Here is a 27,134-nt window from a genome sequence, read left to right as displayed (position 1 = left end):
CTTATAGCTACAATGCATCTCCAATGGGAAGAGAAAATTTCACATGGGATTTTTCACGTGGACTCAAGTGAGTAATACAGGCTTGATTTGAAAAGGCCTTGATTTATGCATCGTATTTGATTGTATCTGGAAGATTGGGGAGATATTTTACGTAAAGTAGCATTAGAGTCAGTACATCTTATGTGAGTCAGTAATAAAAGCACCTGTTTTGGGCTGAACATTAAATTACATACTAATTGGGTTTGGTATCCAGAAATATACTAAATTGAATTGTTATTTCCATTTAGGCAAAGCTTTAAAGCACTTGGTAAGACTTTGGCATCTAATTTATGTAGCATCCCAGAGCAGAGCAAATTCTGTTGATTGGAGGTCATTCTGTTCATTACTGCTGATGTTTGAGCATTTGTATTGCATGGAAATAGACCTCAGGCAATACAAATATATGTCATATTCTAAAGATATTCATACTACAAGAGGGGGTTGCCAGGCCGTCTTGTAAAGGCTCAGTGGTATAGATTCAATGATTTACGGTCTTGGACTTCAGATGATCATTATCCTGCTATACACTACTGCTGTGGGTAATGTGTTACACCCATAACATCACACTTACAAAAGAAACAAGAACTCTTAACCAAGGTATAATTTTTCTTTTTTTCCTAACTCATTTTTATGGATTAATACAATTTTGATTTTCATGTACTCTAAGATAATCCTGTATGCTATATCTTCATTAAAAATGCGTATTTTGTGTCACATATTGCTTGCCCTTACAGAGAGCAAATGCTCTGTAAAAGATTGCTAATTATAGCAGAACGTAAAGAAAAATTGGAAGGAGAAAATGGAAAGAAAAAAAATTAAAAAATGTCTAGACTTAAAAATCTATTCAGGTTAGGAAGCTGTAACAAAATCCAAAAGATCATTCATACATCATTTATCCATGAAGATTGTTTTCTTTAGTAGTTGTTCCGTGTTTTCCCTAAGATGCAGGAAAATGCTTGAAATGCAGTAGCAAATGCATCCTGTAGGTAGTGCATTGTGGTTTTCTTCTGTGATGACCTCCATGAACTCCATAAGCACTTATGAGATCTGACACTTTTTTGGTTTAAATTGCAGAACAACAGAGCAAAGCTGTGTCTGTTGGGAGATGCAATAATTAAGATGAACTGGTTAGCCTAACATGAGCTAGAAGGGGATATCCATGCCACTTCATCCTCCTTCCTTAGGTTTTTTGGGGTTTTGTTTTTTTAATTCTCATGGGAACTACCCACAGCTACTGTTGTGTGTTTTTTTTATTTATTTTGTGGGAGTTCCTAGCTTTTTTTTTTATGATGTAGGTGACGAGCAATGCCTTTGAGTCAGCAGTGATGGATGGTGCGGTTAGTTTGAGATGGTTTTCCAAGTCTTTATTTACCCTGTTGAGAAAAAAAGAACTCAGATCCTGCGTCTGTAGCAGTGCACGTTGCTTTTAGATTCGTTATTGCTCTCATTCACAGCTCTTTCGTGTGTTTCCTCTTACCACTGATTGGATGATGTTTACTCTTCACCTATGCATCTACATCTTGTAATAATTTTTCTTCTGACTGAGGAACTTCAATGACTTTTCTTTTCTGAGCTTGTAACTTAGTTACTGATTGAGAATATCCTTGGAAAAATACAGAATTCTCTCAGAGCTAACTACATAAATTATTCTAGTTTGTTCCCACATATCAGTCTTCACTCACCTGAAACTTGCTTGTTGTAATCTCTCACACTTGCTTTAAAATAGTTCTATATTAAGAAATCAATTAAAGCTTTATAAATGCCACCCAAAGTAGTTCGACCCTGGGAGTAATACCAGTTCTTCTGCCACAGCCTTTTTTGACACCAACTTCTCTTAGCAGCAGCCAAGATCAACTGCTGCTTTGCTGTCCGTGGATATGGTCAGAATGCATACCAGTATTTTATCAAGTGGTAAGTTTGCTAGCTCAGCCAGCCTGCTTTTGGAGGGTGTCGAGTGATACGTCCTATATTGGGTTGGGGGGAACTATTTTAATCGCTCTCTTGATGAATGGAAACAACTCAGGAGTCAGTGACTGATGAATGCTGCTGAGGGGTAGAGGTGAGGGTTTCAGCCCCAGGTGTGGTCTGAATGTGGTGGAAAGGAATGATGGAGCAAAGACGAGTTTTTTTGTTGTTGTTTCTCATCTCACATAGGACGTCAGGCATCTTCATTTTTATCTTTGCTTATATCAAAAAGAATCTCTTATATGGGGTTGTACCTTTAAAAAGTGATTAGTTAATTTTAAGATGCTTCAATGATGATTCAGTGCTGTTCTTTGCAGCTCCAGAGTTTTTTTGTCAAAAGTACTGGGGACTGTTTCTTCAAATTGGTTTGAGTGTAGGCTGCATGCTTCAGGAGGATAATTAAGGCTTTCAAGTACCACATTTTTGAGCTGTCATGTTTATAAATTTTGTTGTGTTAGAGGAATCTGTTAAGTGAATATTGGGCCCTTCTCATGGGCAAGCCAGGAGAGCAGTGAGAACTGATCCTAGTCCAGCTCTTGGAGAACAGTACCAAAACAAATACCTCTTTCTCCAAAGGCATTAAAGCATCTCCCCTGGTGAGTAAGAACAAATCTTGTCCGTATGAGTTTCCAGATGACTGCTCTTTTTAAAAAGCAAACAAAAAAGAAATCTGGAAGATACCACCAATCACAGCACCTCTTGCTACATCTCTTTCCTCTGGTTTTTCATCCTTACTTGTAAATGGTTTTGGAACAAGACCGTGATATTCTCCTCATGAAATCTCTTATTTTCTGTTGCAAAAGAATATGAACATATGCTTACTGTCTTTTAAAAGCACTTAAGGTATCAGGTTATTTTGTAGTAGATAGTGCTTTTGGAGTAGAACTTCATGAACAGATATTTTTGAAAATATCAAAACTTATTATTCACTTGAATGCTTAATAATACCCAATATTTATGAAAGAAACAATTGTAAAGTTGTGCTTCTCACTCAACTGTGTTGCAGAACGTTATTGTAATTTATAGGGAGTCATTAAGAAGTATGTATCAAAACATGGTATTGAGAATTAAAGATGTAACTGTTATGAGGAATAGTGCATCCTGGCTTTCATTTCTAATTGGGTACTGGATTGTGTGGCAAATAAGGCGCTTAGTTGTTTAAAGAGTATATCTTACTAGCTCCAAAGAGCTAATGAGGTTTTTTTTCCAAGAAATTATTATTTAGCAAAGCTCACTGAGCGATTGTAACTTTTACTTCAATCTTTATCTGTTCCTGTACTGCACGTTGTTGTAGATTGCTTTCGAACATCAGACCATTAACTGGAGAGCTCTGCACTGATTTACACAGCTGCTGATGACTTCTGCAGCTGTATATGTGGAACATACTTCAAACTAACTTGCAACCTCTGGCCCCGCTCACTAGATCACAGTGAACTAAAGTACATGTTAGATTTTTCCATAAGGAAGGGAGTATTGTGGGCAAGATGGTTGAAAACTTAACAGCTGAGAGATAGAAGGGGTTAAGGCAGGATTTCAGTGGGGCTTCTCACATCGCACCTTGTTCTTTCTGCTTTTTGCCTATCCATTTGCTGCCTAATTTCTGTGGAGTATTTTTCAGAAAAACGGTTCTCTGGAATTGAGTGTTGTTTTGTTTCGGTTTGGTTTTTTTTTTGTCTGTTTGTTTTTGTGTGCCTTAAATCACAGAGTTTTTTCCAAATGACTTAAGTTCCTGAAGGTTCTTTACAGCACAATCCTGATTGCATTAGTAAACAAGGTTGCTCTCTCATCTGGAGACCAATATGAAGTTCTGGACCTCTGTGGTTACAGGATAGTATGATTGTCTTGAAGCACGAGCAACAGACTACTTATGGATTTGTATCTGTCTGCCAAGAACCTGTATTTTTTTTTATATCCCCTTTGGATCTGCTTAAACATTACTCTTCTGGTACTAATGTGAGGTATATTTTTCTGGCAGACCTTGATGCCTTGCACTCTGCTGTGCAATATGTTTTATGTAAAAGGAAACTAAATTGTGGTGTTTGCCTTCCAAAGATGAGTTATCTTTTTTAATAAGCTTCCTTGATAGAAAGATGTGTAGAAGCTAACAAATCATACTTGTGATGCAGCTGGTGTTCATTTCATTACTGAAGTTAGTTTCTGTACTTTTGTTTTGGGTTATTCACTTGAGAAATAAAAGGTAGGAGCTGTTGTGTTCAAAAGTATTTGGTTTTGGCTGTAAGTGTTCCATGAAATTCTCTCTTCACTAGCTTGTGATATCTGTTTAATTTACAAAAACTGACACAGGTCACTGATGAGACTGTTCAAGGGATATGGCAGTAGAGTTTCTGCCTTGTTTAAAGTGGAGAGAGTCTATCCTTAAGCTTTCCTGGTCCATTTTATCTCACTGCTAAGGCCCATGAGTGTTTCATCCAGCAGTTCCTTTTTTCACTTCATTAATTGGAAGCCAAAACTGCTCTATAGGAGGTCGGTATATCCCTGCCTATAGGAGAAGACTGGGAGCCTCTAACTACTAAATGTTTTCCCTCAGCACTGTAATTGGTAAAGACATTTGACAGGACATTTAAAATTTGAGGTACCACATTGCATCTTTCAAGGTTTCCATAGTAACTATTATCGGGGCTCCCATTTTTTCTTATTTTACTTCAGTCAGACTGTACATCTCCAATGGTTTCATTTAGACTTGGTAAATGTGGCTGGGAGTATGAGTGCTGGCTGTCTGGAATAGATTGCACTGCTGTCTGCCACGTGCTGCCAACACATTCACTGATTTTTACTGGAGGCATTAAGAATTAAGATGCCTTTCATCACCTACAGCCTCAGTGCTTTTTTGAAAAGAGACTATTGCATCAGAGGACTACGACATCACACTAGGTGTCCTGTAGTGCCATATAATATTGCAGAAATGTTGGAGCCACTTCCTTCCTTCAGTTTTATTCTCCTGTCCTGCTCCTTATTGCTAAAGGCACCATAAGTGCTTACTGGGCCATGAGTCTCTTATTGGTGTCCACAAGAGACTCCCCAAAGGACAGTAAATAATGCATTTTCAAAGTTTTTTTTGTCTTTTTTCTATATTAGTGGCTTAATCAATCATGTAGGTAGCATAATTGAACAAGATTTCTTTCTGTTCATGTAGTGAGCACCTTGCCATGGTTAGTTTTAGATATTTTACTTCATCTTTCCTGAGAAAGAGTTCGCTGTACTCAAAGGGCAGAGTTTTAACAGTTCAGAGGCACGTGGCTCAGCGTGCATTTGAAGAGGAACATAGTGCAACGCGGGGCGCTGGCTTTCATTTCAGCAGCTGAAAGTCTCATTTGTTTGGTGAAGTGATAGGTCTTGATTATTCCAGGCATTAAGTCTCACTGTCACATCTGTCCTTTGTGTGTAGTCTCGTTTTCTCTCCTCTTTTTAAAAATAAAATGTTATAAGCATATCTGGCATTTCCTATATTCATATGCAGGCACTGTCATAGTACCTCCTTTCTTAATCTGAGTGTATTTGTAGTATTGAGTGGAGGTCACATGAAACATCTCTGTAGTTGAAGCAGCTAGTCTAGAAAACGAGTTCATCTATGATAGCTTACTTCAACACACACACTCTGGGTTTTTAATAGTGCTCAGATCTTCTTGTCCTCTCTGACTGAGGACAACCTCAAGCTAGTATTCTTTATTAACAAAAGCATATGTTGGGTTTTTTTTTGAGTTAGGGGACGATTCACAAAGGCTCTTGCCATCATGGCCAAGCAAACTGTTTGGCTATTTAAGGCAGAATAAGGCAGTCTCCGTGCTGTCACCCGAAGGCATGATCTGGTGGGTATGCCCAATCGTACAGAAAGTTTGCCGCGAAGCACAGTAACTGCACCTCACCCCATTCCCACGGGAATGTTGGTATCCTCTGCTGATGGTCTAGTAGTTTGAAGAGAAGACGTGAGTCTTGGCCTTTTTCCATCTGCTGAAGTAATGTCTTTAAAAAAGAAAAAAAAAAAGTAATCCTTCACTATCTAATTTTGAATTTCCATGTTGATTTCTGCAGCATGTGCTATGAAATGGCAGATTTCCATCTAATTTTCAATTCCCATCTTACCCTAAAATACTAGTGACTGTTTTATGGGCTGGAAGGGGTAACAGTCAGACTGAGGACCATTTCAAGGTGGCTGCTTGCCCACTCGGCTTGCCAAAAATAGTGAAATCACTATTCCTTCTCCCAGTGCAGGGATGATGAAAGCCAGATTAACTTCCTCAAAAATCATGCTTTATGTTGTCAAAGCAGTAATACCTTTCCTTTCATCTCTGTGGAGTGCCTGCACTTGAGAATTAGCTTCAGCACTTGAGAATTAACTTCAGTTATCTTGCTTAACTTAATGGTTTGTGATTTAGGAATTCAAAAGGGGGGAAGCATGTATTTTGTGCTCTAGTAACAGACTTGCAATGTGCCATCTGAGCTTGCAGCAAATGAATGGGCCAACAAATACAGTTACTGTGTTAAGTGCAAGAATTTGATCGCATCAGAACTCAAACAGGCTTAACATGGGGTGACTTTTATTGATTTTTATTTATTTACTTAGTTATTTGTCAAGAAAGTTTCAGTCCACAGGCTATTTGTTTAAGTCAGGTAATTTCTCTGAGGAAAAATGTTTTTCTTACCTCCTTGGTTAAGTAGAAAATTAATTTTATGCTTTTAGCTTACCTCTAGTATTAGATTTATTTCATTATGTCTACTTCAAATATAAATTATTGGTCTTTTTTATCTTATTAAATGCCATAGCAAAGAGGTGTATTAATAATGGAGGTTTTTTTCATCCTCTACCAGGCAAAAAACCTTCATTCTTAAGCACTCACTGATTGCCCTTATATATATTTCCTTCTATCTTTTTCTTTTATCATCACTGATAATATATCCTTGTGTATGTTTGTTGGATAATCTAAAGCTATCCTGCAGCTTTACGTTGATGCTTCCTTATACTTGTTTTCTAGATTTGGATGCAAACATCATTTGGTTAGAGCTTTATCCTGTACTTGCTTTTCTTCGTATTTTGTTGGTTTTAAAGAACTGATACTGGGTAAATCCAATGATCTTTGGGAGGGGAGATTTTTGGAAGCTAGAGTGTTGGATCCAGTGGCAGGAGGAGTTTCCTCTGCAGTACTTTGGTTAAATCCCTTCTACACTGATGCTTACTGCACCATTTAAAAACAAAGCAAGCAAACAGCAAATGAAAGCCAAAACAAAAATGAATGTGGAATGTTTCAATTTTAGTTTTCATTAATTATTCTTACTTGGTAATATGTTTCCCACTACCCATGTTAGATGGCTCTGTAGCCTCCAGGAAATATCCCTTCACTAACTGACTGCCTTTTTAAGACTATTTGAAGTATTAATGGCAGAGAGGAGTATCTCTAATGGGTTCCATTATCTGGGATTTGAGTGTGGCATGGAAGTTGTAATATCTGCAATTCTGTGGATAACGCATGGTTTTAGTAGTCGCTTATGCTTTAAAAGCTGAGATTCTCTTTTATATCTTTCATATCAGTTGGGTTTCTTTTTCCCGCTCCTTTCAAAACAAAGGAAATTGTCTGTTTATTCAGCTGTACGCACTGGCTTCATGAAATAATAGCTCGTGCTTCTGGCAAAGGTGTTTTTTTTTGTTTTTTTTTTTTTCTGGGTTCATGGATGTATTTATGACAAGTTTTTCAGTGAGTAACATTATTCAACTTCACTAGTAAACAAAACTTTCCTGAAAATACTTATATTTAAAGCATATTTGACTTTGGTGAAAAGTTAAGTGAAACAGAAATAGTTAAGAGCAATGGTCTGGTCCCTTGAGCAGCGTTCCTGCACTAACTCGAGATGACTGACCGACTTGAGCAATGCATTTTGCCTCTGTAATTGAAATACACTGTTTCCTTTTTCTGCTGCAGTTAACATGTTGGGTTTTCCGCATTTCCTAGAAGAAGCTTACAAGAGCAGCAGTGCCAAGACAGCCCACGTTTGTTAGCCTGTTATTTTTATCACCATTAGGGGACAATGAGAGTTGCCTACGGGAGAATTACAGGAGTGGGGCTAACATACCAGTGCCGCCCTGCTATTCCTGCTGCGTGGCCAGGGCTTGTGTCACCTCATTTAGTCCTCGGTGCCCTGTTCTTACATGACTTTACCCAATTACTTTTGAACCTGTAACAATATTTGATGCCACAGCATTTAGTGCTAAGCTCTTCCAAAGTTCAACAGCGATGCGTTGTGTAATGCATACTGCTGCTCTTTCACAATTTGCAGTCTTCTAATGGCATGCCTAGTCCTTTTAATGCACCCATCAGCCCTATTCATGTTCTTTTTTTTTTTTTACTAATAATTTAGAAAAACTTTATCATACACTTCATCAGTCACTGAGGCTGCCAAGTCTTCATTTGTTTCATTTTACATAGTGCAGAAGCTCGATTGTTCAGTCACCTCTCATCCCTTTGCCAGTTCTGTCCTGTCTTTTTGAGACAAGGGAAAAAAAACACTGTGGAAGTCATACTATTGATTGAGTGCAGTCCCAATAAGTAATTTCTAATTTCTCTTTCCATTTTCTGACATTTGATTTTATTTTTTTTTTTGGACTGCTAATGAGCTTGGTGCTGACACTATAGGAGCAAGGACTTAGGGCTGGATCAGAATAAGAATAATAATCATAATCAACCTGGAGCCTGACATTGCACATGCTGGGAGGCACACACCCACCTACCCCCTTCTTGCATTGTTTTACTCTGCTCTGGCACAGGGTTTCAAACTCAGTAGCTGTGAGCAGGCTTCCAAAATGAGGTTTAACCCCTCCTCCTATTGCAAAAAGACTAGTCTTTTCTGATGCCTTTTTTAATATGTATAATCAAAAATGGTACTGTGAAAATGTTTGTGTCATTCCCATAATGAAAAGTGAAGTAAAAGTCAGGCTAATTAAATGATTACAAGATGACAATATTTAGAAAACTTCGGTTTTATTTTTGCCCTAAGGCTAATGATTTCTTAAAGATCTCTGATTTTGAAGCATTCTATAGGCAATCCTTTTTTTCTATGAAAATGGAGCAGAACATAGGGTGCTAATTAGGCCTATTATAAAAGATGCTTGCCCTGGGTTGATTGTGAAACAGAAAATCAAGAGGCAGTAGAGCATGACGCATTTGGAACTGACACTATCGCCTGCAGCATGGACTGCATTCATAGATCATATGTTTGAGAAGATGCGGTGAAAGGGGCTGAGGGACGCCTGCACTTGTAAAATATTTAGAAAGAGGAGGAAGAAGAGGGGCCCTGTTGGAAACACCGTGTCTCACACGTACGCTTGGCAGTACCTGTGGCCACAAGGCTGTGTCTGAAGGTTTTAATTAAAAATACAAAATTAGTGTTTCTTTTGTGTGGCATTTTTGAGCAGTGGTGTTTTTTGCTACTGAAAGTCTTTAATAGGAGAATGAGATCCCGAAATCTTCCATTTAATCACAGCTGTGGTTTTTAGGTTTGAATAACATACTGTAGCATCAAAAATACATCCTCACTAATTACTAAGCATATTTTAGGAATGGTATAAAATTGACAGAACTTTGAGAGCTGTTGGTAAATGATTTGGAGGTTAAAAAAAATCAGTGGCAGGTCTGTGTTGTACTGCAGTCATGATCTTAACATTGGACTTAGAGTTAGTAATAAGTGGAGTGGTAATGAGAATGTCTTATCTACTTTTAGCTTTTTAAATTCATGAGACCAGTGTCTTTTAAACTTTACTACTTTAAAAATAAAAGATTCTTGGAATACAAAGGTATTTTCTTGTTTTTGGTTTTGCAGGGGAGGTTCAGTTACACTGTAGAAAGTTTTCAGCTTTTTGTATGATGTAAATAGATGAGTTGCTCTACATAACTGTTAGTGGTTTTCTTTCACATTACTTAAAATAGATGCAGGATTTGATAAATACTGAAGGAAAAAAAAAAAACACTTCATCTTTCTAGGAAGATATAAAGTCTAACTGAAAAAGGAGAAAAGTAGAACCAAACCAAACCAGGAAATAAAACTTAGAGGAGTTTCTTGGGTCACTGGAACTCTGCCCCATGCAAGAAGCAAACCTCTTGGCATGGGAGATGAGCATTATTGCAGAATCAGAATTCAAATTTATCTTGGATTATCGAAATCAATTTGTTAAAGTTTTAAACTGTTTTTCCCCTCTTCTGATCTATTAAATGTAAGCCATACTTGTAACCATTTGCAGGAATTTTTAAGTTTAACTTTACATTTCTTGTTTCTAGATTGTGCGTTCTCTATAGAATGCCTTTTTCTTTTCAGTGGTTTCCTTTTAAATGTGCATTCGTGACCATGCCTCTCATGTCTGCCTGGCAGAGCTCTTCAAGAAAACAAAAGAAATGGCTGTAAATTGGAAGGAGTTTTCCAGGGGTGCCTTCTGTGGCTGCTACCAGCACACCCTCGTTTCCTTCAACAAAGGCAGAAAGGCAGTCGTGTGCTTTGTTCAAAAGTAAAAGAAACTGCACATACAAAAAGTAGTTTGAGAAAGTGATACTTTTGTGGGTCTTGGTTGAAATTCAAGACAAGTCCTGAAATGAAGCAAGTCGAGTAAATGAGAAATGAAGTACAGAGGATGGATTAAGAACAGCTATGTGCAGATTCCTTCATAGTACAAAAGCCAGGATCATATCTATCTGTCAGTGTGCGATTTACAACTGGTTTGGGGTTGTTGTGTTTTTTGTTTTTTTTTTTTTCAAGTGGCTCTCGTTTTTCTCAAGTGTTTGTTTTGCCTCATGCAAACGTGATGTTTGCAAGCACTTCAGGATAGGAATTCCTAGTTGAGTCGTGGTAAGAATCACAGCAGGAATGCCTTCACATTAGAGGCAAGTAAAGCAGAACTTTTCATCATTTTCCTAGAAATTATTCTTCTCCATTGGTTTCTTCAGTCTGCTGTAAAGTGTGAAGATTTTTTGATGTAGTGGATATGCTATATTAATGGTTTCCTTTATTTTAAGATAAATGTTTATTCTGTGTGTTATGTTTTAAATGTCCATTGCAATGGAAATAAGTATTATAATCTTATTCATACCCAGTTAAGTTGTACTGAGGATGTTAAATGAATTGCAGAAAAATTTATTGCTGCTCAGTATTATCTATTTAATGGGCCATTAGGCCTGGCTATTCTTTGTTTGAATATTGTATAATATTAAAAGAAAGCAAATGCATTAGACTCACTTGGGGCATTATCTTGTTACAGATACTTATGCCATTTAAGGCAATACTTTGATCCTATGAAACCACCCGCTCTCGTGCTTTTTTATATACCAAAGCTATAATTGCATATGAATAGGCTTTTTAAGAAACAGATCTGCTTTGGTGATGAATAAATAGATGTGTGGAAAGCAATCAAAATGTTTTCTGAGATCACAGCTAATGTTTGAACCTGGATCAGTTATTCTCCAGGGACAACTAGACTGTGGTGGAACCTCTCAAAAATGTGCTAGGTGCCGTAGTATCTCATGACCTTTGTGCATTTGTGAAAGTCTGCAGCTTTCAAAAGGACCTTGTCCCTCTGAAGCATGAGGTGCTTTCCAAATATCTGCCATCCCTACCTGCCTTAGTAAGTAGCACTGACCTGACTGAGATTTCCGCTTTTCCTAAACGCGACAAACAAAAGCAAGTTTAGACCTGAGATGCTTTTTCGGTGTGAATTGAGAGTATAGATCACAACATCATAGAACAGCTGAGGTTGGCAGGGCCCTCTGGAGGCACCTGGTCCAAGCCCTGCTCAAGCAGGGACACGCAGAGCAGGCTGCCCAGGACCATGTCCAGGCTGCTTTTGAAGATCTCCCACGTGCAGGAGATCTCTGAGGAGGAGATCTCCAATCTCCTCAGGTGCATACTGCCTATTGTCCAGAAAAGCTATAGTGAACTTATTGCTAATTATCAAGGACAATAAAACACTGGTTTTTGGACATGTCTGTCATTTCTGCAATTAATAGGACAACCTCGGTAATAAAGATGCTGCTGTCACTTCCCTTTACATCTGCTATTTGTGGCACCACCGTGAGTCCAACCTCCAAGAGCGCTGCTGTCATCACCTCATGATCCACCTTGTGGTGGTGTTGCAGTGCTGCTCTCTAGAGAAATCTCTCTTCCTCTGTTTTGGTGTAAACATGCGGCTTGGTTCTAGGGCTTGCACGTTCCTCAGCAGCTCACAGCCGTGCGGAGCCAGAGACCACAGACAGCTCCGAGGTGGGCAGAAGCGAAAGGGTGCGCGGTTTGGTGTGTGTGCGCCCAGCATCCCGGCAGGTCTGGCTGTACTCGGTGCGGGAGCTGAGGGCGCCGTACAGGCTGCTGTTCAGAACAGGTATTTGTCATTATTCAGTAACAGTTTTGACTTCGGGATAGCAGAGTCCTGGATAACGTATCCATCTGTCATTTATTGCAAAGCCAGGAATTCAGATCTCCTGTTTCCGTTATCTTAGGAATGCTGTGTATTGGCAGTTCGGTCTGCTTATGGATATGCCTATATAAATCAAACGATGTTAGTACCTTCTTATACAACTTAAGTACCCGTATAAAAATAATTCTGACATATTTAAGGTTGCTAATACTATTCAAATTATAGCATTTCTGTAAGGAAAATTACTTGTTTTTATTTAGTGATGAAAGTCCAACACAAGAAGGTACTTTATTTAATATGAACGAAATGTTATCCTCCACTTGCATTGCCCAATTCAGTAAGGCAGAGAAAAAATTGAGTATATTCCTGAGGTATAGCATTCTTCAAAGAAAACAGCATTTTTAGCATTTAGCATTTAACCTTTAGCATTTGTTCTTCTTTGATGTTTATGTTTGCTTAAAATTCAAATGGCTGTGGTCACAGTTGGTGAGATAGCTGTATGTAAGGATCATAGTCTAAAGGTTCTGTTGCTTCTGTTTGATGGAAATAGGTTTACATTTTATAGTTTTCTCCATGTTACTAGTATTTTAATGTGGTTCTTTTAAAGGACTTCATTACGGGATCTCAATAACTTTTGTTATAAAGCTGTATCTTTTATATTTCTGAAATGCACTCCCCAAATACATACCTAATGCTATCTAAAGGGAATACATGTGTGATAAAAGCCCAACTAACTAAATTTGCTGCAAGCCCTAAAAGCAGTAAAGGTGATGCTGGAGTCTGAGTGCTGCAGGACTTTGGTTTGAATGCTGCGGGACTTGCTGAGCCCCAGCGTCGGGCCGGTGCTGTCCTGTGGCAAGGCAGGAGGAGGTGAGCGTGTAAGAGAACAGCAGCGCTGGGCCAGGCAGACACTTGGCAAAGCAGCAGCACGGAATCCCAGGGGCTTAAGCATAAGGATTTAAAGACCGATTGCTACCCAGTCTGGATTATCTAATTACAAGGAAGCGTAGAGATTTTAAAAAATGCTTGAGTCTTCTATTTCAGAAAACAGAGACGTATCTGCAGAAAACATATACTGTAGTCAGTCTGGCATTCGCTTTCAATTGAAAGTAAAGTAGGCACAAGGAGTAGATGAACTGCTAAATAAAGATAGTAAACAGAAGTTTGCCAGTTTTCAGCTCTCTACAGTGAGTTTTACGCTTAGCCAGATATCCAGTCTTAAGAGAGAGATGTTTTTTGCCCTCTTTTTGGCTTTAAACTGGGGGCTAGGGGAAATTCTAGAAAAGATTTCTAGAATTTCTGTTTGTTTTGGACAAGCATACTTTCATGGGTCATAATCTTTAATAAGGACAATAAAAGCCTTGGAAAAAAGTAATGCAAGACATGATATGAAGGAGCTGAGTTAGAAGAGTCTAAATTGCAGTATGTAAAAAAAAAAAAAAAAAGACAATTTATTAAGGTTAAGAAAAAAAAAAAAGGTTTCAATTGAGAAAGGTTTCAGCTTTTGGGGAACAACTACCAAGTGGATACATTTCATTTGTTCCACAAGGGAACAATTGCAAAGCAACGTGTGTTAGCTGAATCTGCTAAAAGCGTAAATTCTCTCCTGCCTTTCTGGAAAACATTTCCATTTTAAAGTCACGCCAGTTCGGTTTCCCTCACAACTACTTTTGAATGTAACTAGCCTTTCAGCAAAGGAGGAGAGGGCAAGCACTGACGGATTTGAGATGATCTATTCTGACCTCATGAAACCTTCTTGGTTAAATTAAAGGAAGAAAGAAAAGCTTTCCAGGCATCAGGTGCACCAGCTCGTCTCAAACCTGTTCACCTCGGGCCTGTTGCTGCTTCTTTTATGGACGTTTTACGCATTGTGGGGAATTTTTCTGTGGGCAGTTGAGGTTCACTAGAGAGTAGGCACTGAGCATAAGGAATGAATGTGTGTGCAGCCATACATGTCTTACGGCTAATAAAATGTAAGAATTGACAGATAAGAAACTGATTTTCTTAAATGCCTATGTTTAAGTTCCATGAAGGTTGATTTAAATATATGGCATATTTCAGCACAGGATATTTTTAGAGCCGTGATACCAGACCTGATAAATTAATGCTTTGTTTTGGTAAATTTCTTTGTACTCAACACAAAAAAAATATCTCCCCAGTTGAGAGTTCGTGCTGTTTTAATAGTTTCAAAATACCAATAGCAAACTGTAGATCAAAGAAGAGAGAGAAAACCTTAAAACTTGGATCAACTTGCTTGTTGAATTGCGGTTGGCTATTTACCCTGTCCCGTCGTGCTGTATTTAGAGCTAAGGGATTGGTAATGGGACATGAAAGTTTGTGATATGCTTTAGCTTGGAGGGTGAGATGTGCTAAATGAAACATTAAAGAGTTCTTCTGTGCTTCATTCTGTCCTAATGTGAGTTGTCAGTTATTTTTTTTTATTTTTTTTTTCTGGAAAAAGCTGAAATGTATTTTATCAAACTCAGTCATTTGTAAATACTTTGAACTAGAGCAATGGCTTTTTTTTCTGCAGTTAGGTTAAAAATAGTGTGTCCTAGGGACAGAGGAAGCAGCTGTGTTAAAGTATCTGCGTATTGCTACATTTTTCAGGATTTCTATTAATGATATAAAGTCAGTTGAAATGACATCCATTACATATTTGTCCGAGCAAGTGGAAAAGAAAAATAAACAATGTGGTGGTAGAGAATCCGTTAGAATCGTGTGTGTCTCTGCGTGCCTGTCCTAGAGGTGATATCTGTACTGTGCCCCCAGTTACTTCTGTGATGCATATACCTCATGCTGAGCAGCGCCAAGACAGTGAACTCTGCCTACCTTATATATCTTCCTACTCATCTTTACTGGCTTGTGCTTCATATGTACTCAGATAAAATAGGCATGTTTTTCAAAACCTTTGCACGCTCTGAAAATACATGACAGTTTTTAAGATACTTTCTCCATTGAAAGGAGAAAAGCTAGACCTCTTAGAAGATAACTTCATTTATTTCATGACCGTAAGTATTCCTGCAGTAATGCAGACAAATTTTCCCAAAGGAGAGAAGGTAATTATAAATAAAATTGATGATATTTAAGTCTGTCTTTATTAATGCTTACGCTATTAGAATACCAAATGATACACTGCTACGCCATATGGCTTTTCACTTTGTCTTTGATTAAAAGGTTAGAATTTTTCCCCCCATAGATGTTTGTTCGGCATTTCAGCATACACCTTGAGCCGGGATTGTATATTAAGCTCCTAGAAATGAATACAGAATGTGGTAATCATGTTGTGTACCGTGTTAGCACTTCTTCTTTTGTCCTTTTGTGTCTTTTGCTAACCTTTGTTTTCCAGGTATCTTACCCAGTTCATTCTGGACAAGTCCATTAAAACGTAATTTTCAAATGGTTGTTATAAAGTACCATGTTTTATAATTAAATGTCAATAATATTTTAATAATTATTAAAATCTAGCTTTTCTGTTTAAAAAAAATCTAGTGGAAGGACCATCTTCAATTTGAGTAATTTATGTAAACTGTTTTTCTCTTAGTCTTGGATATGGCCCGACATGTGCCCCTCTACCGCGCACTGCTAGAATTACTCCGTGCTATTGCGTCTTGCACGTCGATGGTGCCGTTACTGCTTCCTCTGTCTGGAGAAAACAGTGAAGAGGAGGAGGAACAGCTGGAGTCACAAGCTTCTGTTGGGACCTTGTTGGCTAAAATGAAGACCTGTGTAGATACCTATACCAACCGATTGAGGTAATCATTTTCATCATCCCTAACCTTCCCTTGGCTGTATTTTATAATTAATGTGTTAAGAATATAGAAGTGAAAGAAGATTCAGTTCTGTATTTTTTATACATATAGTCCTGCAGTCCAGAGTGAGAACATACCGTATACTTGATCTAGATTTGTGTTTAATATGCATATTTTCTGTTTTATTATGCTACTTACTCATAAGTATAATAATTTTTTGCTGATCGGAAAGAGGAGTGCTGCTCAAGAATCTGGGAGCTTCACATCTTTCTAAAACTTCTCTCCCTCTTCAAAGAGGTATATCTCTTGTTAGCAGGACTCTATTTCCTGCTGTCAGTCTGAAAGCAGGAGCATTCCTTGGAAGCACTTACACGTGCCCATTCTATAAAGAATGGAACTGGGGAGGGTGAAACCAAATGGTAGTTTTTACCAGGCTTCTTTTATATGCTACTATGCTGCTTTCTCCATCGATAAAGCTTCCTCAATGGATTCTCCATCAGAGGCTGACTGGTTAGTAGAGGAGCCTTTTGGATTTTCTCATGAAGTAAAAGATTCAGTTGTTATTTGTAGTGAGAAACCTAACTGCATAGAGACAGTTGAAAATTTTTGACTGGTGATATTGATTGGTGCTAAATGTGAAAAGCCTGTTTGTACACATGGCGACTCTGCAACAGTTAATTTGTTAACGCGCGCGTCAGAGGTGAGCTGGGACACTTGAAGATGATTTGATGTTACAAACAGATGCCTTGGAGCCATCTGTGTTAGGCTTTTCAGGTCTTCCACTGTCTTCTGAGGAACTTCACATTTGACATTTCTTGTCAGGCACTCTCGCAGTCTGGTACTGCAATTAGAGAACAAATGGAGAAGTGTCTCAATCCCCCTTCTCTGCAGTGATGCCATCCAGCTGCATAAGGGATGCAGTATAATGTCGTCTATACAGGCTTGTTCTACACGCTCTCTGGACTTCAGCAGGCTTATCAAGCCTGTTTCTCAAGGAAACCCAGACAGACAGACAAGACATGAGGACAGTGTCTTACAGGAACCATCGACTACTTTTTAGGTACCTCCTCTTATAAAATGAAGGCAATAATAAGCCAAGATTCTCTTTCAGGGAATGTGTGAGCTCAGGCTCATTGGTAGCTGCTTTTATTCCTTGATGATTTTGGTGTAGTCCATAAAAAAGGCAGTTTTGCTTTGTTAGACCTGTTATCTGTCTCAGGCTTGTTGGTCCATAGATCTTGGACAAGAGTAAGATCTAGACGAGCCATCTTTTTCCTGTTCTGTTCAGTAACAACCAGTACCCCCAAATTGTTTTTCCCTTTCTATGTTCAGTCACCGAAAATTCAGAGCAGTCACCGACCGGCTCTCACGGAAGCAAGGAGCCCCTGTGTGCCTTCCAGCTCCTTGTGCCTCTGGGAGGTGCTGGAGTTGGCACAGATTTCACAACTGACTTTTCATCTCTAACTGTCTCTAACCCTCCTGGTTCCAGACTTGAGGATTTGTGTTAGTTTTTGTTTTAATTGATGAGTCAAGTTTTTCTGCTTGGACTGAGGGTATTAGAAAAGCAAATTCTGATGCAATTCAGATTTCCATTTTTTTCTTTTGATCATTTTCTGTCTCCAGCAGTTAACAGGTTACTTGCTTTCAATATCAAGTTGGCTTGTAAAGAAACAATATTCATCCTTAACTGAACTCCATGGACTTAATTACTTGTGAATTTCTGGAGTCCTTTTTAACTTTGATTCCTAGTCTTGCATATCAAGCATGTAATACCCATGGTGGGATTTCTTTGTTGACTTAATTCAAGAGAAACGGAATTAGGAAGAACAAGTAATATTTCTTTATATTAGTTACCAATCCAAGAAACATCAGCTTGTGCTTTGCTGGCAAAACTATGTAGATCACAGTATATATAATCTTAAAATAGAAAACCTCTGTGTTTTGACCTCTTGTAATCAGTTTCCAGTATAAATATATGTGTAAATCTCTCCACCATGATTACTTTTTTCGTTGTTGTTGTTGTTAATCTGGTCATCTGTTGGACAGCCTCGGATTTAATGGGCATGGAAACCTGTGTCTTCTCACATCACTTCCCTAAGCTGAAGTCTGAAAAGTTTCTTTGTCAGAATGGCACATGACCGTTGCTACTTGTAAGCTCTTTTTATTTCGGCAAAATAAAATATGATATTATTAGTTCTTCAGTGTTAGCTTAGGATCTGAAAACTAAGAATAGCTCTTCAGGCACAATCAGTATTATTTTAATAACTTGCGAATTTCATTTTAAAATTATGATTGGTTCAGTTACATATCTATATAACTTTCTTGTGTTATTTTGATATATCAGCACAAAATAATATCTTGTCTTTCCCTGGGTGTTTTAAGCATAATACTGTTTGTTTCTAAAGCCGTGTAGAGACAAGGAGGGAAACACCAACAGCCTGAACAGCCTGGAATCACTGGGGTGGAAGGTTTTAATTCTCAGCCTTCTAGCTGAAGGTTTGCCAGCAACATAAGCAAGTGTTGGCATGAATTTCTTAAATGGGACAATCTGCTGCCCTTTTTAGGTCAAACGCCAGAAGAACAACATAATTATGGGATCTGCTTTCAAAGACAAAATTTTCCTTTATCTGAACAGCAGTGCTACTTGCTTGTCTACCAAATGTCACTTGCATGTTGGAACAAGACTGTCCACTTCGATCAAGGGGGACAGTTTGGTTTTGGATTCCAGTTAAGCATTCGGTTTCGTTTACTTTCAAATGCCATAACACTCTATTGGAAAACAGGAAACCTCAGGATAATGGAGCAGAATGAGATGCTCATTCCTAAATTTGATGAGGCAGATAGGGTAGATGAGGCATTTTCCTTGCTATGTCTTTTCATTGTCTTCACTGTTACCTTGCAGAACTTCTTTGAGTAACAGTGCATTTTGCAAACAACAATTTCCTTTCTAATTGGATCCTAAGAATCCGTGTTTTTTATTATTATTTTTTAAAGACAAAACCTCCGTCACTTTTTTTTGCTGCACTCTCAAGGTCATGTTCAGAGTTAATGGTTGGTTGTAGGGACCAGTGCTGCAGCCTTTACTGGTTTGAAATGCTTCAGTTTAGTGTCTGTAAATACAGTGCTGGAAGCCCCAAGGAGTGTGGGGAGCCACCTCAGAGGAGACTGCTTGCTTTTGACAGTGCTTTATTTGCAAAGGCATATTGCTTGTTTTGCCTAATTTTAGTGGATGGGTCTAAGAGTCTGTGGATTACTGAAAGGAACATGCATGTTTGGTGCATGTGGAAGCCCACGGAAGGCAGGGGGCCATTAGTGCGGGAGGCTGCCATGGCTGCAAACGTTTTCCCAACAGAGTGACCGTCAGCATAAAACTGAGTGGAACTGCCTTACAAGCAGCATCTCTGCAGTACAGAGGGGCTGAACGGTTCACTGCCTTTACTTTGTGAATAATTTGATAAATGTATCACTCCATATTACCACGTTTACCTCTAAGTACCTGGCATGAGTGAGTAACTGCAAGTATTGGCTTTAAAAATTAAAGTTGCCTTGGGAGTGTATCGTTCATTATTCATTTATCACAGCGTGAAAAGAAGGCTGTCATCTTCCAGCACAAGCTAAATTAATGGCTTAAATTATTAGCATGTACACTGCTGTCTCTTCTAGAAAATATATTAGTTACTGTCATCCCTTTAAACACGAGCTGACATGAGTTTGTCTGCATTTCTTCAGTGGTTGAAAAGCTGCAAAGGGAAGGTTTTAAGTCCTAAATAAATACTTGGCTGCTCCTCCACTCTAACGTTTAGATAAAGGTTTGGCCTGCATCAAATAACTGAGACATTTCACTCCACGCAAAATCTTGGAGGAAAGGAATACACAGTGTAACAAAGATACGTAAATATTTTCTAAAAATAGAGAAAATGTACAGCAAAATAGTTATATGGTTATATTTTCTACCCTAGTTTATTATTTATGGATATTATTTGGTTTTGTTTCTTCGGAATACCATTGAAAAATGTGTAATTGCAGCTCAGGAATTTGATAATGCAGCTAGTTTGCCTGCATACATAAATTTATATGCAGGCTGCTACAGTGTGGGGAAGACTTGAAGGATCCTACTGCCCTTATCACTTCTATGAATGAGGAGATGAAATACCAAAATAAGTTTTTTGGGGAGAGCATGTACCATTCCCAGCAGCTCCCTATCTCCAGCTAGAATCTTCTTGGCCTTCTGATGTGCTTGTGTATGGCACACAGCTTGGAGAGAGCTCACTGCGGCTCTGAATCCAGGCGGGATTGCAGCAGCAGTGCAGGAGAGGAGATGGTACCAAGAAGGAAGGACAAATTTTCCTCAGCTAATAATTTGTTTTGTCCTTGTTACACCTGCTCACGAAATGGGAGAATGGTCACCAGAGTGTTTTTTTTCTTTAGCACACACAATATCATGGGTTTCAGATTATGCTAAGAAGTAGGTTTGGGGACCAAAATACCATCTTTGGCGTTGCTGCAGATTCGTCACAGGAGTAATGTTTGCATGGCTCTGAAAGTCCTGCTTCTCACCTCCAAGACCAGACCCAACGGAGCCGTGTTGTATGTACGTGTTACTCGGGATCCATCCAGCAGGCTTCACAGGCTTTCTCTACATGTACCGAGATTCTTCTGTGCACCAGTTGTATGTGAAGCCCACGGGGCTTTAGATTATGTTTGCCTCACCCATTTCATAACCATCTTTGGATGGAAACTGTATTGACTTTTATATTTTCCACACCAAGTTTGTTTTCAGCATCAGAGGTAGAATCAAAATATTCTTTGTGTGCTCATGTGTTCGCTGTCAGTAAGTCAGTATGTCTGTAGGAGGTCTTATGCATGTGGTTAAGCATTTTGTCTAATGAGACCAGTACCTTAATGTTTTGTTTCTGAGACTAAGGAGGAAAAAGCTGGTAGTCTAAATTGTAAAACCACAGGGCAGATGAAAGCCCTTCAAGATAACTGTCTTGAAATAAATTTGTAATAATTAACATTGCTTTCTGTATCTCTACTAATTACATTTTCACTGCTTTTCAGGCACCCTTCTCTTCTATAAGCCAGTTGACATTTCATTTTAACCAAAATTTCTCCAAGGGTTCTGTAGCAAAGAGCTTAAGGATTCTACATCAATAGCAAGCAGTGCTAAATCTGTACGCCCTTCTTGGGACTGATGGCTGTAGCACGTCTCTGATGACTGTCGTGTCAGGTATCACTGAGGTTTAGTGGGCTTAAATATACATATCAAACCTTAACAGGCTATTTAAAAAATCTTAGCCTTGATTTCCCCAAGGAAAAAGACAGCGATAACGATTTGGGAAAGTGTAAATGGGAGAGGCAGCTACTGCTTCTTTTTCTTCAGCTGTTTCTTAAACTCTACACTGTTTGGCTTTGATGCTTTCCTCCTAACTGGGAATACTTGAAAGTTCACTATTGCTTGAAGTCAGCAATGGGCTGACATTAGGTTGGATTAAATCTGGAACAGGGAAACTGGACCAAGCTGCAGTAATGAAGGTTGTTATTAATGCACTCTAGGGATGTTCTCGTTTGATTAGGTATGGTACAAAGACTTCCATTATTAATGTAATCACCGCTATTGAGTACTATAGAAGTTCATTATTTATGCATGATTTTGGTCTAGATCAAAATACAGAAAGCATATTGTAGTTGACAGTGGCTAAAATATATGTTTGGAACATCAAAGCATTGCATTGCTAATTTTTCTTGCATAGTTAGCTTTGTTTTGCTTCTGGGTATGGTAATGGGAAAGAAAACCGGTGCTTCTTGGCTGTCTATCTTGATTGGATCTTAAAACGAACAAGTGCTGTTAAAATATTTACAGAAAGTGGGGGAAAAGGCTTGTTAGCATAAAAATCTCTCTAAGTTTTGCAGGATAATAATGTAAATTTGTGCTAGCTCTTAAGTTCTCAAATTCTAAAAAATTAAGGTGTTTAAATTGACATTTTAATTTGCAATGCATCAAGTATAAATATATAATATAGAAGCCATCTACATTTGTAAGACTTAGAATTATGCTACATTAAATTGCTTAATGAAAGAAAAGTTCTTATCTTTTATAGTCCAGAAGAGAAATGCAGAGAGAGACAAACGTCATTTTTAATTCTGGTAATGCCTACCTTGTAGGTCGTAGACATACTGTAAATTTTGACTAGAAGATCAATCTCCTAGCATTTTACCGTGAGTGTATCTTAGAGAATTGTTCATGTATTGTGGAATAGGAAAAAATACCATATTACCTATTTAAGTATTGACTTTACACCGGGATCTGTGTGGGTGGATGAAGTGCGCATTCATGACGTGATTTTTGTTATATTGATTTTGGAAGCTTCTCTAACACTTTTTGAAAGTGTGCAAACATAAAGTCGGCATGCAGTGTAACTACCAGAATTACTAAATGGTTGTAGCAAGAAACTAGTATAGTTGTATCACGGGCTTTGTCTTCACATTTTTCCTCTTTGTATCAGTTGTACTTCTGTTTGTCAAATCAAGACTGTATGTTCAGTATTGTCACAGCTGACTGCTACATTAAGTAGCATTAACCTGGATACCTGATTAACCTAGAGATACATAGAGACATTCCATTTCAGAACATTTGCTTTTATCTTGATCTTTGATATTTTCCGTGTTGACAAGCATGCTTAGTACTGTCTAATTTGTTGAAAAATATCCTCTCATGCTATATCCTTTTTTTTTTTTTCCAATTAAAAAAAAAAAAATCAGGTCTAAAAAAGATAAAGCTAAAGCCGGAGTAAAACCAGATGCTTCTGATCAAGAACCAGAGGGACTCACACTTTTGGTACCAGACATACAAAAGACTGCTGAGATAGTTTATGCTGCTACCACCAGCTTGCGCCAGGCAAACCAAGGTAAAATAGAAATACCCTTAGAAATACTGTGATTATTTGTAATGCATTCATGAGCAGATAACTTAAACATTGGTTTAAAAGCAAGAGAAAAGACTTTCTCCTGTCCCCAGTCACCGACTACATTTTCAAATGTAGTCATTTGGACCCTTGTGTTAGTTTTAAATGTTAAATCAGAATATAGAATAATTCAAGTAAGTTGGAGCACATCTCACAAGTTTCAGCACAATTAAGTAGTACGTCTTTTTTCTCATCAGAAGATGAGGTACGTGACCTTTAGTTGTAAGGCTTTTGGTATGAGAAGCAAACCTTCTGAATTAGTATAACTAAATGCACAACAAAAATATAAATCATGGATTGAACCTGCAGACAGTCAACCATCTGGTTGTCTAGTAAAGAAAACTAAAGATTAAGTAGCTTAATTAGTAGGAGACGATATTATCAAGGAGTATATAACCAGCTCCTGATTTTGGAGAGTGCATGAAAAACACTTGCATGAGTGTCCATCCACACAAGTATATGTCAGACTTGCTTATGAAAAATCATTAGAAGAATCAATAAATTAATATTCATAGCAGCAGTAGTCATTAATTATTTCTGGGCTGAGATAACAATCTTTATTTACTTTAAGCTGTTCAGGTAATGAAAAGTAGTAGTTAGAAAAACAGATTTGTACGCTCTGAGTGATCCCCAGTTTTCAGAATTCTCTGCAGACACTATCATCACGAAGTGTCATTTTGAGTTAAATAATCCCCAAACGGTTGGCGTACTTGTCTCAAAATTACATTAACTACAAATAATCATCACATTTCATATAACAGAAAAGAAGATGGCTGAATACTCCAAAAAGGTGGCTGTGAAGCCCAAACCTCTGTCTGTTTTACGCTCTCTTGAAGAAAAGTATGTGGCTGTCATGAAAAAACTCCAGTTTGGTAAGTTGAGAAGTGTGAATGTTTGTATTTTAGAAAGCAGATACCTAAAAAAATATGTAATCTTTTGCAATTAATCCCTATTTTTTTAAAAAGTGATTAGCTTTTTGCATATGTCATGACCACTGATACTTTTCACACATGGAAAATTATACAAGTCTGTATTTTCAGGTTACAAACTAATGCGCTCATTGAACAAATATGGAATATATTATGAATACACTAGATGAATTCAAGGGACCAGTCACAAAATTCAGTGATGGTGTTCATATTTTCATTTCGGTAATGATTTGTGACTTTTTTAGTCCTCAAATTCTATTGCAGTATTAGTAAGGTTTTCTTAAACTCATATAAAAGTTTATATAGATGTTTGTTAAAAGTACAACTTTTTTAAATGGAATAGAATTCAGATCAAAATGTGTGTTTAAAGTAAAATGAAACTTGTAAACTTCATTCTGTCCTTTTATGAAGCTCATTATGTTGCATTTGGAAAACATGATGAGAATTGGTTCTCATTTTGGCCATAAAGGGAACATGTTTAAAAAAATTCAAGTACTACTACTAGTGTATCGTCTAAATAGAGTTATAAATTTATTGCAGAAATACGTTTTATACATATTTTTTTTGAACTGCAGTGACAGCATTTGCAATCACACTTCTTTGCTGTTGTATTTGTAAGGGATTTTCCTCCCAAATGTTTGTGGAGTTGTATGCCAAGAATACACAGGTAGGAAAGTTTGTAATGGTAGCCTTGCACCCTGGCAGCCAAGCTGCAGATTTTGCATAGTTAGTGACTAAAGAAAATTAGCTATAACTTTTTATGATCTTTTAATAACATTGCAACCACCACACAATTAAATACTGTTGGTGCTCTGTTTCATGCTGATTCTCTTATTAGCATTTTTTTGTATTCAGAAGTATCATTGTATGCCTGGTCTGGAGTAATTGGTAGCTTTCCAAATCAGAAATGGTGTACGTTGGACAAGTTGCGTATGAATGCTTGTACATTTGCTGCAGGAATTCATTCGACCCAGCACTGGTAATGCTTTGTTTTCTGTGAGCACTGTTAACTCACAAAATACCTATTTTCATGATGTAAATTAAACTTTCCAGATTTTAATACTCAGAATGTTAAGGCTGACCCATTAGTAACTTCACGGTTTTCCTGATGCAATAAAATTTTCTTCTCTTCTAGACACATTCGAAATGGTTTCTGAAGACGATGATGGAAAATTGGTTTTTAAAGTAAATTACCACTACATGTCTCAGGTAAAAAATGCGAGTGACGCCAACAGTGCTGCCAGAGCCCGACGTCTTGCTCAAGAAGCTGTGACTCTTTCAACATCACTGCCTCTCTCATCTTCATCCAGTGTTTTTGTACGTTGTGATGAGGAGCGGCTTGACATTATGAAGGTGAAGTTATTTTTATTTCCCTCTTTCAGCTGGGTGTAGAAGAAAAACCAAAAGTATTTCATTTAGTCTGATCCTGATTTCGCAGTAACTTGGCGGGAGTGGGGGGGTCCATCTCCCAACCAAGGACACTTAACTTTTGTTAGCCAAAGAGACTTAACAGGACATGGTTCATTCTTCTGCTGCTGTTCTGAAGTGAGAAGTTTTGTTTTGCTACTCGATTGTGGTCAAAGGTTATCTTTGCATACTACAGTTTAAGTCAATTAAAAGCAGTAGGTATGGAGAAGTACACTGATTGTCTCTGGACCTGCAGTTTGAAGACAGAATTGAATTAGTAACATGCAATAGGAGGTAGAGTTAGCTCCTTTCATTTTGCTTTCCATTTGTAGTCTGTCTGAAGAAATGGACATTAGCTGAGAGCTTCACTTATCCAGGATATTGAAGTGAACAGACTGATAGCCTGCATATGATGATGATGCGTACAGTGTTTTCTGCAAAGTAGCATGTGGAAATTAAATGTTTCATATAACTTAGAAAAATCTCAACAGGGTGACAAATGTAAGGGTTCTTTTTGAAAACTGTCTCCTTTTTTTACAATGGTAGGTTCTCATTACTGGTCCCGCAGACACCCCTTATGCAAATGGATGCTTTGAATTTGATGTGTATTTTCCACAAGACTATCCTAACTCCCCTCCACTCGTGAATCTGGAAACAACTGGAGGCCACAGTGTGAGATTTAATCCAAACCTCTACAACGATGGCAAGGTAGGTCATCTTCACTCTTGTGCACACACATAACAAAGAAGTGAAACTGATGAAACTTGTCTGTTTTTGTTCCTTTGTGGTTTTGTGTCCTAACTATGATAATTCTGAACTTCCAAGATAAAATAGTTTAAGAACAGGGGACCAAAGGCCTTCCTAGCCCAGCATCTTGCCTTTACCTGTAAGGAAAAAATCATGACCAAAAAGGTGATTTTTCTAGAGCGAGGCATATTTTGTACTCGGTTTGGTAAACCTGGCAGTGTTCCCCAAATGCAGGTCATTCATCTGGATGCTTTGTGATAGTGTGGAGAGTGGACTTGCCATCTTACAGCTGCAGCCAGTACTGGCTGCCTGTGGGAGAGCATTAAGAGAAGGGCACGTGCTGAGCAGCACGTTCCCAGCCTCCATCAGTGTAATAGGCCCCTTGGTGAAAACAGTGGCCACTTTGTCCAGTGACATTTGGAAACCTTGCGTGTCTTCATCTACAGTGCTGCACAGGAGTGAGTTCTGCTGCTACACATTGCTGTAGTAGCTACTTTTCCATTTTTGTTAAAATTCATGAAAATTGGCTCTTAAATTACTATTAATTAAAATATACAGGTATGGGTATTAGGCTGAGAGAGGTATTGTGCACTCTCTGATTTTAGAGGTGCTTGTTTGTTTTTTTCCTTTTACAGTCAAACGAACAGCCACTCCTGATGTACTGGAGAAAGGTGTTTTGTTAAAGCTGGTCTTCAAACTGAATTGAAAAGTGGTCTTCAAACTGAATTGAAAAGTGATTTAACAGTTTCAAATGGGAATGACCTCTTTTCTGAATGATTTTAGAGATAATTTATTTTGTAAAGCCTTTATCAGCTGGACTGGACCAAAAAGCAAGTAATTTTGACCTAGAAAAATGTTCTTTTCCACCCTCCTTGCGAAATTAACCAGGCAGAAATCTATTTTGGCTAGCTAAGGTAACCAGAATCCT

At 38.1% G+C, this 27,134-nt stretch overlaps 1 protein-coding gene across 8 annotated transcripts in view; it reads left to right on the top strand.

Annotated features, from left to right (window-relative positions):
- BIRC6 (baculoviral IAP repeat containing 6) overlaps positions 1-27,134 on the top strand; it is a 177,263-nt gene that overhangs the window by 138,896 nt on the left and 11,233 nt on the right. For all 8 annotated transcript variants that reach the window (XM_066993893.1, XM_066993895.1, XM_048047739.2 and 5 more), the window contains 5 exons: positions 15,951-16,161; positions 22,921-23,066; positions 23,885-23,995; positions 25,188-25,405; positions 26,006-26,167. In XM_066993893.1, coding sequence (XP_066849994.1) covers positions 15,951-16,161; positions 22,921-23,066; positions 23,885-23,995; positions 25,188-25,405; positions 26,006-26,167 — 848 coding nt within the window. The remainder of the gene's footprint in view (positions 1-15,950; positions 16,162-22,920; positions 23,067-23,884; positions 23,996-25,187; positions 25,406-26,005; positions 26,168-27,134) is intronic.

This window comes from Anser cygnoides, chromosome 3 (assembly GCF_040182565.1).
Source record: "Anser cygnoides isolate HZ-2024a breed goose chromosome 3, Taihu_goose_T2T_genome, whole genome shotgun sequence".
Taxonomy (NCBI): domain Eukaryota; kingdom Metazoa; phylum Chordata; class Aves; order Anseriformes; family Anatidae; genus Anser; species Anser cygnoides.
This window is presented reverse-complemented; position numbering and strand designations above follow the sequence as displayed.